The sequence below is a fragment of the Babylonia areolata genome, chromosome 6 (assembly GCF_041734735.1).
Source record: "Babylonia areolata isolate BAREFJ2019XMU chromosome 6, ASM4173473v1, whole genome shotgun sequence".
NCBI classification, from domain to species: domain Eukaryota; kingdom Metazoa; phylum Mollusca; class Gastropoda; order Neogastropoda; family Buccinidae; genus Babylonia; species Babylonia areolata.
This window is the reverse complement of record NC_134881.1, coordinates 17,832,449-17,846,250: the sequence shown is the minus strand read 5'-3', so window position 1 is coordinate 17,846,250 and position 13,802 is coordinate 17,832,449. Positions and strand designations below refer to the sequence as shown.

At 44.1% G+C, this 13,802-nt stretch overlaps 1 protein-coding gene across 5 annotated transcripts in view; it reads left to right on the top strand.

Annotated features, from left to right (window-relative positions):
• Positions 1 to 13,802, top strand: part of LOC143282808 (ralBP1-associated Eps domain-containing protein 1-like) — a 48,442-nt gene that overhangs the window by 8,654 nt on the left and 25,986 nt on the right. For 2 of the 5 annotated variants that reach the window (XM_076588590.1, XM_076588594.1), the window contains exons 5-13: positions 527 to 653; positions 1,830 to 2,040; positions 2,684 to 2,830; positions 4,808 to 4,990; positions 5,925 to 5,988; positions 6,601 to 6,743; positions 7,841 to 7,917; positions 9,324 to 9,425; positions 11,659 to 11,752. In XM_076588590.1, the coding sequence (XP_076444705.1) occupies positions 527 to 653; positions 1,830 to 2,040; positions 2,684 to 2,830; positions 4,808 to 4,990; positions 5,925 to 5,988; positions 6,601 to 6,743; positions 7,841 to 7,917; positions 9,324 to 9,425; positions 11,659 to 11,752 (1,148 nt within the window). The remainder of the gene's footprint in view (positions 1 to 526; positions 654 to 1,829; positions 2,041 to 2,683; positions 2,831 to 4,807; positions 4,991 to 5,924; positions 5,989 to 6,600; positions 6,744 to 7,840; positions 7,918 to 9,323; positions 9,426 to 11,658; positions 11,753 to 13,802) is intronic. The other 3 variants (XM_076588595.1, XM_076588593.1, XM_076588592.1) reach the window with 2 other exon arrangements.

Here is a 13,802-nt window from a genome sequence, read left to right as displayed (position 1 = left end):
TGTGTGTGTGTGTGCAGTCATGAACTACTTCAAGTATGGGTGTGCACATGTTTGAGTACCTCACATGTGTGTGTGTGCATGTTCGTGTGTGTGTCTGTGTCTGTGTGTCTTTGTGTGTGTGTGTGTGTGTGTGTGTGTGTGTGCAGTCATGAACTATCTCAGTATGGGAGTGCGCATGAACTGTTTGTATACCTCATGCGTGTGTGTGTCCAGTCATGAACAACCTCAGTGTGGAAGTGCACATGAACTGCTTGTATACTTCTTGTTTGTGTTTGCAGTCATGAACTACTTCAAGTGTGGGAGTGCACATGAACTGTTTGTATACCTCACGCGCGCGCGCGCGCGCGCGTGTGTGTGTGTGTGTGTGTGCAGTCATGAACTACCTGAAGTGTGGGAGTGGACATGAACAGTTTGATAATGTGGGTGTTCACTAGAGAAGGTGACATACAGGTGGACACTTGAGATACTGACACAGCATGGACAACAGTGATGATGGGCAGTGTGCTGCACCCTTATCTGTCCACAGGAAAGGTGTAGGGTCAGGAGCGCTGCCCCCTCCCCCGGTCAGCAAACAGTCCCATCGGCGCAGTCTGTCAGGCCAGTACAGGGGTGTGGTTCCTGATGGCTCTGCTTCTTTCCCCTCCACTCCTCAGGTAAGTGCTCATGCAGCTGTCATCTCTGTGCCTCCCCTCCCCCCCCCCCACCCCCAGCACACACCCCCACCCCCCCCGCCCCCAATGAAAACAGAGTATGAATGACTAATTGGCGGGGGTAAAAAAGGTCATACACACGTAAAAGCCCACTTGTGTACATGAGTGAACATGGGAGTTGCAGCCCACGAACAAAGAAGAAGATGTCTAGGTTTGTTCAGTTGTCAGGACAAGCTTGTAGGCAGTTTTCTCAATATTCAGTGCTTGTTTTTTTTATTAAATTTTTTTAAATAATAAATTAATCAATAAAAGATCTGTTCATGACAGACCGACTGACTGACTGCCATACACTTGTGTTGCATGTTCACTGACACTTGTAGGCAACAGTCCAGTACCACCTTCTTTTCCTGTCAGCAAGTAAATAGTTTTACTATCAGAGTGAATTTTTTAAACAGAAATTTTCCAGGAACAACCCTTATTTTGACATGAGTTTTTTACGTGTACTGAGTGCATGCTTCACACACGACTTCAGTTTATCATCTCATCTGAATGGCATCCAGACCACCACTTAAGGTCCAGTGAAATGGGAAGTAAAAATCCAGGTCCATTTATGGGACTCAAATATATGAACTCAAGCTTCCTAGTCGGGCGCATTACCACTACTGGCACTAGAGTACTGTCCAGTTTTGCTTCATGTTAATTCCTCTTTCTATACTGAACCCATAGACTTCGGAATATTCTTACCACACACATGCCATATGCTTGCATCATGGCACAGACTGGCCTTACTGCTGAAGGATGATTTTGCAAACAAAGGGGCTCATTTTTGCTCTCCAAATTTAGGCATACAGTCTACAGCACTATTTGAAAGCACTCTATAGGCTTCCATGACAGACTTCTCAATTTATTGTTATTCAGTGATGAGTCTGTGGTTTAGGGTTTATCTCAGTTTGCTTTTTGCAGTTATCTCAGTGACAAATAACTGCAAGAAACACAATCTACCTCCAACAAGTCTGAGCACAGGAGGATAAGAAAAACTGATGATTTGGGCAGTGGAATCAGCACAGCATCATTCCCGGGACAAGGCAGATGTTTTAAGCTGTGCGTGCTTTGTGTGTCAATTTGACGCAATCTTTATCAAGCTGTCCAGAGTACAATTGAAGTAATGTGTGTTGACAGTCGACCCAAGGGGAGGATTCCCCACACAACTCCAAGTCACCTGCCTTCTCCCCCAAACAGTCGCCCCCTACCTCCCCGAACCCCACCTCGCGGACGATGCTGCGTCAGCACACGGCACCTGCGGCCTACATCAGCAGTGCTGTGGGCAAGGAGGGGCCTCTGGACACCGGTCATGTCAACCCTGTGGCCTTGACCAACAATGGGGCTGGAGGTCAGTCGTGGGGTCGTTTTTATATATTTTAAAATTATTATTTATCCCCTACGGCTGTCTCCTCAGTGAGATGACATGATGACAAACGTTGTTTGTTGTTGTTGTTAAAAGCACAGAAGGCTCAATTACAGTTGGTCCTTCCTGAGGCATGTACACCATTCTTTCTCTCTGTTGGACAGCTGTTATTTATTCATCCTTTTTTCTTTTCTTTCTTTCTTTTTTTTTTTTTTATTTTTTTTTTTAGACTGTCAAACTTTTTTCTCACTTAAACATATGCATGTTTATGTATACAAAGACATATGCATGCAATCAAGCACAGCACACACACACACACACACACACACACATACATACATGCATGCACACAGACATGCACATGCAAACACACACACACACACACACACACACACACATGCATACACACACACACATATCATTCTGTTGTTTGTTTGTATTTTAATTTGCAATTAGTTTTATTCATTAATTTATGAGTATGCAAAGATAGTGCTTAAAAAAATGATGTGCTCATTGTATAGGAAATATAGATACTGTCCATACCATTTTTTTACAATGTACGAAAATGTACCGCAAAATGACAACACTCACTCAGTGTGTACTCTACATGGAGAAGTGTGTGGGGCAGCAGGTGGGGGTGGAGGAGGGGGAGGGGTGGTGAACACGGCCATGACAACCTCCATGCCAGCCAGCCTGGGACCAGCTGCCCCCAGCAACGCCTTCCACAACTCCAGCAACGACAACTGGGCCATGTTTGAGGAGGACGAGGACCACAGTAAGAGCACAGGCCAGGGTGTGAGACTGGACAGGAAAGGGATTGATTAAGATGTGAAGCAGGTCGACATGTATGTTGACGTGGGAAATATAAGATAAACAAACGAAATAAAGCAAACGACCCCCCTCCCACCCCCACCCCACCAAAAACCACCAGATGAGCTAATGCCGATACTGAAACCGGGACCCCCAGACTTTGAAAGTCCGATACTCTCTATACTCAACTGTGTCACCCTGGGCATGTTATTTTTTGTGATCTTTGCAGAGCCATGGGGTTTTTTTTTGTTTTTTTTTCTTTTTCTTTGTGCTTTGCTTTACAGGTATTCCCAAGTCTGGAATAGTTAAGTTGGGAACAATCTTACTGTTAAGCAAACTTAGTGCTGCAAAATTCGCTCTTGCAAGCCAAGCCCCTTAGTGATAACTGAGCAATTAGAGTGTTGGATTTTTCAAGTCTTGAGGGTTCTGGTTTCGATGATATCAGGATTGTCTCATCTGGTGGATTACAGGTGTTTTGTTTTGTTTTTTTTATTTTGGTTTTTTAATATATTTCCCATGTCGACTTAAGTGTCGACCTGTTTGGTGTGTTAAGTGCTTTCATGTTCATTCACATGTAGAGGGTCAAATGCAAATGTGCATGGAGCCTGAATATGCATACATACATACATGTGAATATAATCACATACTTATATCAGTAACTAATTATCGTAAGACTGACTGACATAAATAGAATAAATGGAAAAAAGAAAAGTGCATGAAATGTTACTGAAAACACGTCTGCTGCACAGGTTGTTGCTACTGAAGAATTATTTATAATCAACAACAAAATTAAAAGAGTAAAATGAGTGCAAGCATACAATTCTTCTCTCATTAATGAATAGTTTTACAAAAATGCTTTCATTTAAAACTTCTTTTTTTTTTAACGGATAGGCAGGGAAGGGTTATTAAATCCTTCAAAGGCAACAGCTGATGGTTATGCAATTCAAAGGGAGAAAGTCATTTATAATGTCTGACATGACTTCTTTCATTCCCTGTGGCCTTATCTGATGTGAACCGTCAGCACAGCCAGACAAGTCTGACCAGCTCCAAACTTTTCACACCATTGCACACAAAGTGATTAAAGTTTATATCCAGTCTCCGCAACAGCAAGTAGGACATTATGTACACATGACTGAAATAGCTTGCAGTAAGATATCCAGCATTCACAGCAGGAATGATAAAAATGATGATGAATGCAAGATCAGATGATAAAAGTTTATTTATACTTGTGTGTGATGATTGCGTGCAGTGTTGATTGGCAAAGAGTTTACGTGTGTAATGGTGGTTACTCAGTGTTGACAGGCAAAGAATTTATGTGTGTGGTGGTGGTTCCTCAGTGTTGACAGGCATAGTGTTTGTGTGTGGTGGTGTTTCCTCAGTATTGATAGGTATAGAGTTTACGTGTGTGATGGTGTGTGGCTCCTCTGTGTTGATAGGCAAAGAGTTTATGTGTGTGATGGTGTGTGGCTCCTCTGTGTTGGTAGGCAAAGAGTTTATGTGTGTGATGGTGTGTGGCTCCTCTGTGTTGATAGGCAAAGAGTTTATGTGTGTGATGGTGTGTGGCTCCTCTGTGTTGGTAGGCAAAGAGTTTATGTGTGTGATGGTGTGTGGCTCCTCTGTGTTGGTAGGCAAAGAGTTTATGTGTGTGATGGTGTGTGGCTCCTCTGTGTTGATAGGCAAAGAGTTTATGTGTGTGATGGTGTGTGGCTCCTCTGTGTTGGTAGGCAAAGAGTTTATGTGTGTGATGGTGTGTGGTTCCTTTGTGTTGATAGGCAGAGAGTTTACATGCATTATGGTGGTTCCTCAGTGTTGACAGGCAAGAGTTTATGTGCGTGATGGTGGTTCCTCATTATTGGTAGGCTAAGAGTTTACGTGTGTGATGGTGTGTGGTTCCTCTGTGTTGATAGGCAAAGAGTTTACGTATATGATGATGTTCCCTCAGTGTTGATAGGCAATGGCATCAAGAAATGGGAGTCATCTCTGGAGCCACCGGGCGTGGACTCGTCGTCCATCAGCTCAGAGGCGGAGAGTGTGGACGATGTGTGGACCATCACAGAGGAACAGCGAGAGTACTACATCAAACAGTTCCTCTCCATGCAGCCCGACCTCACCAATCACATCACCGGTCAGTGAGGGGGGCAGTACCATGCTCATCCATTCACACTCGTATACACGCACACTGATACATACTCACTCACTGACTCACTCGCTCACGCACACACACACACACACACACACACATACACACACTCACTCCTTTTTTTTATGATTTGTTGTCCTGTTCTACATGACTTAAGGATGAAATATATCCAGCCCAGATATTGTCATATTCCATGTTGTTTTAGATATGATTTGATTATGTCCACCAGGAACGAGAATGTACTATCCAATCTGGCGTTATACATTTATAAAGCTCTGAAACAATTACGTATCTTTACAACTTAGACTACACAACTGAAAATGGTATGAATATCTATAATTATTATCATTTGTTTCTTTCTATTTTTCTTTTTTGTTTTTTCTCCGATTATAAGAGGCACTTGTTGTGTTGCTGTATGATTGCCCCCTTCAGTAAGGGGCCTTGACCTAAACTGAATAAAACATTTTGCATTCACATTCTCTGTCTCTCTCTCTTTCTCTCTCTGACACACACACACACACACATGCAACACAACACACAAAACACACACGTATACACACACACACACACACACACACTCTTGCACACCCACATTCACTCACGCTGCACACACATACACACACCCTGATGCTGATATAATAGGGAAATCAGTGCCTGTATGTTTCTTGTGTGCTTCCAAGTCAGTAAAGGTGTGTGTTGTGCATGTACGTGCATACGTTCGTGATTTTTTTATGCTCTTGGACATGGATGTATATGCGAGTGTGTATGAATGTGTGTGTGCATGTGTGTATACGCGCGCGCACGCGCGCGTGTGTGTGTGTGTTGGTGTGTGTGTGTGTGTGTGTGTGTGTGCAAGCATGCATAAAGGTCTATATATGATTGTGTGAAGAAGAGGGGTGTGCATTGTTTTTGTCTTCAGGTCCCGTGGCGAAAAACTTCTTTGAGAAATCCAAGCTGCCTGTGGTGGAGCTCTCAAAGATCTGGTAAGCCTACAGCATGTCACTGAACCCTCCGTTACCCCTTCAGTTGCCACTCCCTCCACACCCCACATTGCTCCATAATGAATATTTCATTGAATCTTTCATGAACCTGTCACACTGACATGCAGATGGACAAACACACACGGACACACACACATACACACAAACACACACACAACCACACACACACACACTTTTTATCTCTGTCTGTCTGCTCCAGTCTGTCTCCCTCTCTTGTCTCTTTGCCATGAGGGCTGGATGTAAAAAAAGCATGTGCATACTTATCCCTCTTCCCATATTAAAAAAAAAGTTTTGTTCATTTGCTCTCTCTCTGTCTCTCTGTCTCTCTCTCTCCCCCCTCTCTCTCACTCTCTCTATTTGTATGTGTCTTAGTGCGTATATGTGTATATGATATGTATGTGTATTAAAATATGGTGGATGTGTATGATGTGCATTCTTGCGGGAATGTGCATGCTTAAATTTTCATGTATGTATGTGTGTATGTTTGTGTGTGTTATGTGTGGGCACACATGTGTATGTGGTGTGTGTTTATGTGTGTGTGTGTGCGCGCACATTCGTATGTATATATATGTGCTTGCTGGTTGGGTGTCACAGGCAGCTGTCGGACCTGAACCGTGACGGGGCGCTGTCGGTGGAGGAGTTCTGCATCGCCATGCACCTGGTGGTGCTGCGCCGCAACGACATCGAGCTGCCCGCCCATCTCCCTTCCTCCCTCATGCCATACTCCACCCTCAGTGGTAAGGGAAGCCACTCCCCCACTTCCCTCCCCCCCACACCCCCCACCCACCTCCTCTTCTCTCCCTCATGCCCAACTCCACCCTCAGTAGTAAGGGAAGCCACTCCTTCCTCCTCCCCACCTCCCTCATGCCCTACTCCGCCCTCGGTGGTAAGGGAAGCCACTCCCCCACCCCGCCCACCTCCCCTCCTCCCTCATGCCCAACTCCGCCCGCAGTGGTAAGGGAAGCCACTACCCCCCCACCCCCTCCCTGCCTACCAGTGATAGGGGCCAGCTACTTGGTCTTTGTGTGTGTGTGTGTGTGCATGTGTGTGTGTGTGTGTGTATGTGTGCATGCGTGCATCCTGTTGAATTTCAACTTGAGCCACTACAGAACTGGCATGTGTTTATTTTTTTGTTACTGATATTTTATTTAGTTATTGTTTTGTTTTTATTTTGGGGGGGGAGTGTTGGGGGGAGGGTGGAGGTGGTCATATTTGGTGAGAGCACCCCACCTTCTGCATTCTATGATGTCATGGTGTAGGCTCTTTAAGCAAAATTTTGTTGCCACATGGGATTTGCATTGGTGTTGTTGCTCAAACTATTATGGTATTTGGTAGGGGGTTTTTTGTCTTGTTTTTGTGGGGGAGGGGGGTTGTTGTTTTTTTGTAGTAATTTCAATCTGAGATTCTGGGTTCAGTCTCAGTTTCAGTGCCTGTAAGGTTAAAGGTGGAGATCAGTGGTTTCTCCATTGCAAATGGGAGTCATTTACAGCTTAGTCTTTTGTGAAGGACTATGATTCTCAAACTAGGAGGTAAGATTTCACTGGCTCTTAGTGCTGCAGTTTTGGGGGCTTTCTGGCCTTTGGGCACCATCCCAGCGCCAGCTGTCCTAAAACCCTCTTGGCTGAGAAAGTGGTGGTGTAACTTGGGCAAGACACTCTCCACTATTATCAAATTCTATCCCAGATAGTCGGGACAGCAGTTTTCTCCTCACTGTTTTGATGGTCATAGTCAGACAAAACTGACTATCATACATGTGGGCTGTTGAGAGGTGTGTGAGAATGGTAAAATGCTACAGAGGACCGACAGATGAATAAGACAGATGTGGATGTTCCAGATGAACCCTTTGCAGCTGATCTGCCCCCTGGAAGCACCTTGAAGAGAGCTACACCACCTTCACCGGTAGAAAACAAGGTCAGTCTGTGATCCTGATAACACTGTGCCCTCAGGTCAGACAGGTGTGCTATGTGCAGGCATGTACAGAAAGGTTTCTTGTGTTTCACTTAAAAGACTTCGGACTGTGTAAAGCATTGAATCTGTCATTTTCACTGCCATCAAGACATGTCACAAACACAATCATGACTGTATACGCCATGACCAAACATTGTATGTTTTTTGCATGTGCAATTGCAAATGCATCCTCTAGTTTTCTGAGCAGATATGCCATTTCCTCTATTGTCTGACATAATACACTGTGTTAGTGCAGACACACATGTGCACACGCAGATTGCACCATGAGCTGCCACTGACTTGTGGGCAGCGTAACACATAATAATATAGATAATATCACATATGTGAAAAGAAATTAAATATAAAAGTGCTACTGGTACTAATTTCATTATAACTGATGAGCAGTGCAATGATTTTAGGAATGACATGAAGACAATCGGTAACGATTTGCAGGCAATGTGAGAGTATTTAATTGAGATGCTGGCCCTGCTTTACTACTGAGATTTGTAGCACCCTACAGGGCGAGCAGATTGTCACGATAAGTGGTGAACAGTGTGATGTAGCAAATGGTGATCAATGTAACATGATGACGAGTGAGCAATGCAAGTAAATATTGAGTAGTGCAACATAACTAACATAACTGCTCACCTTCTTTTGTAGAGATGATAAGGATTTCTTGTATCTTGTCTAGCTGGTGAGTTGTGCAACACATCCAGTGAGGGAGTAGCATCATGTGTTAATGGTGAGCAGTTTGATTTGGTAATTGGTTTAAGATCATGATAATTGGTAAGTGGTGCAACATCATGGTAATTGGCAGCATCATGGTAAATGGTGAGCAGTGTAATATGGAAATCGGTAAGTGGTGTAACATCATGGTAATTAGTGCGTGGTGTAACATCATGGTAATTGGTATGTGGCGTAACATGGTAATTTGTCAGTGGTGTAACATGGTAAATGGTCTGTGGTGTAACATCTTAATAATTAGTGAATGGTGTTACATCGTGGCGATTGGTGAGTAGTTTAGCATCCTCGTAATTAGTAAGTGGTGTTAGATCTTGGTCATTGATAAGTGGTGTTACATCATGGTAATTGGTGAGTGGTGTAACATCAAGATAATTGGTCAGTGGTTTAAGACCATGGCAATTTTAAGTAGCATCATAGGAAATGGTGAGCAGTGTGGCATGTTAATAAGTGCTGCAAAGTGTAATGATGTGGTAACTGATGCTTGATAGTAACTGCAGTAAAGTGTGACACTGTTGTGACTGGCGATCAAGTGGACAAGGCTTTTAGTTCAGTACCGTACTAGCAGACTGTAGTCCCAGCATCAGTTGGCTGACTGACTGAGTGACTGGTGTTTTACGTTGGTTCAGCAATGGAAGGCCAGCTTTGTGCAAGAATCTCCTGGATCCAGTGGTGTGTCCTCCCCTGCTCACCTGGTCAACTTTGACTACGCCAAGCCCAGTGCCGACCCTGTGAGTGTGTTTGTCTGGTTTCTGCTGTGCTTGCCTCTTGTATTGTATTGTACTGTGCTGTACTGTATTGTATTGCATTGTGATGTACTGTGTTGTTTTATTATCTACTATGTTGTATTGTATTGTGTTGTATTATGATGTATTGAGATATATTGTGATGTACTGTATTGTATTTTTATTATCAGTTGTATTATATTGTATTGTATTATTTTTTTTCATAACAGACTTCTCTGTGTGAGAAATAAGTCTGCTCTACCCAGGGAGAGTGTGTTGTCACAGTGCAGCACCATTTAAAAATTAAAAAAAAATAAACGGAGGAAGCGAAGGAAGTGGGGAAGGCGTTGGGTTGGCGTTGTTGAGAGGGCCAGAAATAGAGGGCCCAGAGTGTCCGCGAATCGATATCGATCGCGCCTTAATTTTAGCCCGATATCCCAATCGAACCATATAATTATGTGACCTGGTTCAAGACCAAATTTGACAAAAAAACAAGAACGCCAGAGAATCGACAGACAGACAGAAAATACGAAAAAACTTAGCCGTATGGAGAGCACAGGACAGGAGTCATAATGGCTGCCGGAAAAAGAGGGCGTTAGCCAGCGGGACAAAGGGGAGGTTACCTACTTCCGGGAGGTTATCGGCCGTAGTTTCATTTTCTCCGCATAGGCGGATAGTAGTTTGCACAGGCAGGAATGTCAGACCCCTGCCGGAGTCTGCACTAGTTGGGTCACGGTAAGTATGTTATTTAAACGTAATTTTAGATAGAAAATTTCCTTTTAACCCTTTTTCTGTCTGCAAGTGTATTTGTTATACCATCAGACTGAAATTTTCTGCAGAATTTTGCCAGGGACGAGCCTTTTGTTGTCGTGGGTTCTTTTACATGCGCTAAGTTCATGCTGCATTAGGGGACCTTGGTTTATATATGTCATCCAGAATACTAGCACCCAGACCACCACTTAAGGTCTGTTGAAGGGGTGGAGTAAAATTCACGGTCTGTAGATGGGAATCGAACCTGTATACACTCTGCTTCCTAGTCATATGCAATACCGCTAGGCCACCACTCCATGTTGCAGTCCTTTCATCTTCTGCCTCTGCTTGTTTCATCCCTTCCTCTGCCTCTGTCTGTTCCTCCCTGTTTTGTCACCCACTCACTATTTCATCTGCGCTTCCTGTTCTGCATGTCTCTCTTGTATGTCTCTCCCTGTTTCACTTGCATTTCTCTCTTTCCTCTTTCCCTCTTTTGTCTACTCTCTCTGTTACATCTGTTCTTCCTCTTGCATCTGTCCCTGCCCCACTGCGTGTGAGAGCAATAAAGTGTGTCATGTGCTGAAAGAATACAGCGTGTTTAGTGTGTTGGAAGAACACAGTGTGTGTAATGTGTTGGGAAAATACTGTGTGTGTCATGTGTAGGAAACATAGTGCATGTAGTGTGTGGGAATAACACTGAGTAGTATGTGGGAAGAATACAGTGCGTGAAATGATTGTGAAGAATGCAGTTTGTGTAGTTTGTGTGAAGAATACAGTCTCTGTACTTTGTGAGAAGAATACAATTTGTGTAGTGTGTAGGAAGAAGAACACAGCCTGTGCAGTGTTTGGGAAGAAGAATACAGTGTGTATAGTGTGTGGGAAGAAGAATACAGTGTGTATATTGTCTGGGAAGAAGAATACAATGTGTATAGTGCGTAGGAAGAAGAATACAATGTGTACGGTGTGTGGGAAGAAGAATACAATGTGTATAGTGTGTGGGAAAAAGAATACAGTGTGTGTGTTTAGTGGATAGGAAGAATGGTACAGTGTGTATAGTGGGTTGGAAGAAGAATATAATGTGTATACAGTGGGTAGGTAGGAAGAAGAATACAGTGTGTGCATAGTGTGGGAAGAAGAATACAGTCTGTATAGTGCATGGGAAGAAGAAGAATACAGTATGTGTATAAAGTGTAGGAAGAAGAATACAGTGTGTATAGAGGGTGGGAAGAAGCGTACTGGATGTTGCAGTCCTTTCATATTCTGCCTCTGCTTTTCATGGGAAAAGAATACAGTTATGTATAGTACATGAGAAGAAGAATACAGTGTGTATAATGGGTGGGAAGAAGAATACAGTGAGTGTATAGAGCGTGGAAAGAAGAGTACAGTGTGCATTTATTTCATGGGAATAGTTTGTATAGGGCTTTGGAAGAAGAAGTACAGTATGTGCAGTGCATGGGAAGAAGAATACAGTGTGTATGCTGTATGACAGGACTCCAAGATCGTTCAGCCGGTGGCGGTGAGAGCATCCCCCGACAGCCACCCTCTGCCCCCTGAAGCCATTGACCGCGGTAGGGCTATGTCAGGTAGCATCTGTCTGCCTTCTCCTCACTCTTGTCTTTTTTCTTCCTCCTCCTCCTCCTCTCTTTCTCCATACCTCTTCCACCATCTGTGTGTCTGTCTGCCTTCTCTACACTCTTCTCTTTCTTCTTCCTCCTCCTCCTCCTCTCTTTCTCTCTGCCTGTTCCACTGTGTGTCTGCCTTCTCTACACTCTTCTCTTTCTTCCTCCTCCTCCTCTCTTTCTTTCCTTCTCCCTGCCTCTTCCACTATGTCTGTCTGTCTTCTCTATGCTCTTATCTTTATTCTTCCTCCTCCTTCTCCTCTCTTTCTCCCTGTTCTTCCACTGTGTGTGTGTGTGTGTGTGTGTGTGTGTGACCACTGCACTGTGTGTTTGTTGTTTTCTTGGTGTGTTTGGCTTTGTCAGCTCTTGTCAGGTATTCTTCACTGTGTGTGTGTGTGTGTGTGTTCTCCACTCTGTGTATATATATATATATGTATACAAGTGGCTGTCTACCTTCTCCACAGTGTGTATGTGTGTGTGTGTGTGTGTGTGTGTGTGTGTGTGTGTGTTTCTACCTTCTTCTCTCTGTGTGTATATGTGTGTGTCTGTTTCCCTTCATCACTGTGTCTGTCTGTCTGTCTACCTGTCTACTTGGCTGTTTGCTTGCTGGTCATGTGCATAGCTTATAATTGTTCTGTCTCTCTCCTTGTCTCCAGCTTCCCTTCACTCTCCCTCCCCTCCCCCATCTGCTCAGTCAGTGTCTCGGTCAGTGTTTGTCTGCCTCTCTTAGTTGTTTCCCTTCCTCTGTTCAGATTGGTCCTTCAGTTGCTTTGGTCACTCAGTAGTGTGTGTTATGTCTGTCTGTCTGTCTGTCCTTACCTGCCCTCTGTGGCAAACCTATGTTGTTGTTCTCCCAGTGTTTCCCCTCCCCCTCTTCTTCTTTGCACCCTGCTTTAAGAAGTAAATGTCGACGTGCTGGTGATGGCATTGTGGATGGTGGTGGTGATGGGTGGGTCTGGCTTCTCTGGGCTTTGGGAGGGATGGGAGTGTGATATACACTGGTTAGTGGTCTTTGGCCAGCAAAAATATTGACACATATTATGGGTTTTTTTGCCTTCACTTATTCTTGTATTTTAGGCCTGATCAACACTCAGCTCATAACACAGATTGAGCAACAGCAATGTGAGAGCTGTATTATCAATGTGGTTTCTCTATTGCAATAGGAAATCATTTACAGCTTAGTCTTTTATGAAGAACTATGACTCTTAAACAAGGAGGCAAAATTGCACTGGCTCTGAGTGCTGAAGCCTTGGGGGCTAGTTGGCCTTTGGGAACCATCCCAACGCCAACTGTCCTAAAACCCTCTAGGCCGAGAGAGTGGGGGTGTAACTTGGGCAACATACTCTCCACTATAATCAAATGCTAGCCCAGATAGTCGGGACAGCAGTTGCCCCATCTGCTGTTCTGATGGTCGTAGTTGAACACGACTGATTGTCATATAGTGGTGTTTGCCAAGAAAAGATAGTGACACATATTATGGGTTGCTTGCCTACACTGTGTCTTGTATTCTTCCTCTGTTATATTGTTCTTTTTAGTATGATGTTTATGGTATTTTATATATATGTGTGTGTGTGTATATATATATATATATATATATGTATGTGGGCAAAAAAGACTGAAAGCATGTCATCAGTAATTGGGGCCGGTGGGGGGGGGTTGAGGGGGGGGGGAGAGCAGCGTGAATGGGAGACAACTGTGATACTTCCTTGTTGATGGGAGAGGGACAAGGCAGCTTGAAATGAAGGAGACCCGTTATCTCTGATGGCCCATGCAATCCGTGGCTTGCGTTAAGTCGAACTGAGGGCCTGTTTTACACCTGGGACAAAGCTGACCACGTTGAGCAAGGTCCATTTCCAACAGTCATGACTGCAGCACCACATTGATCAGTGGAGTAAATAGCAGTGCGCAGTTGATGTGCATGTAAGAAGCAGGGGTGTGGTTTGGTTGGTGGCTTGTGTTTCAAAGACCAACAGGGTTGAACGGTGGTGGTGGTGGTGGTGGTGGTGTGCTTCAA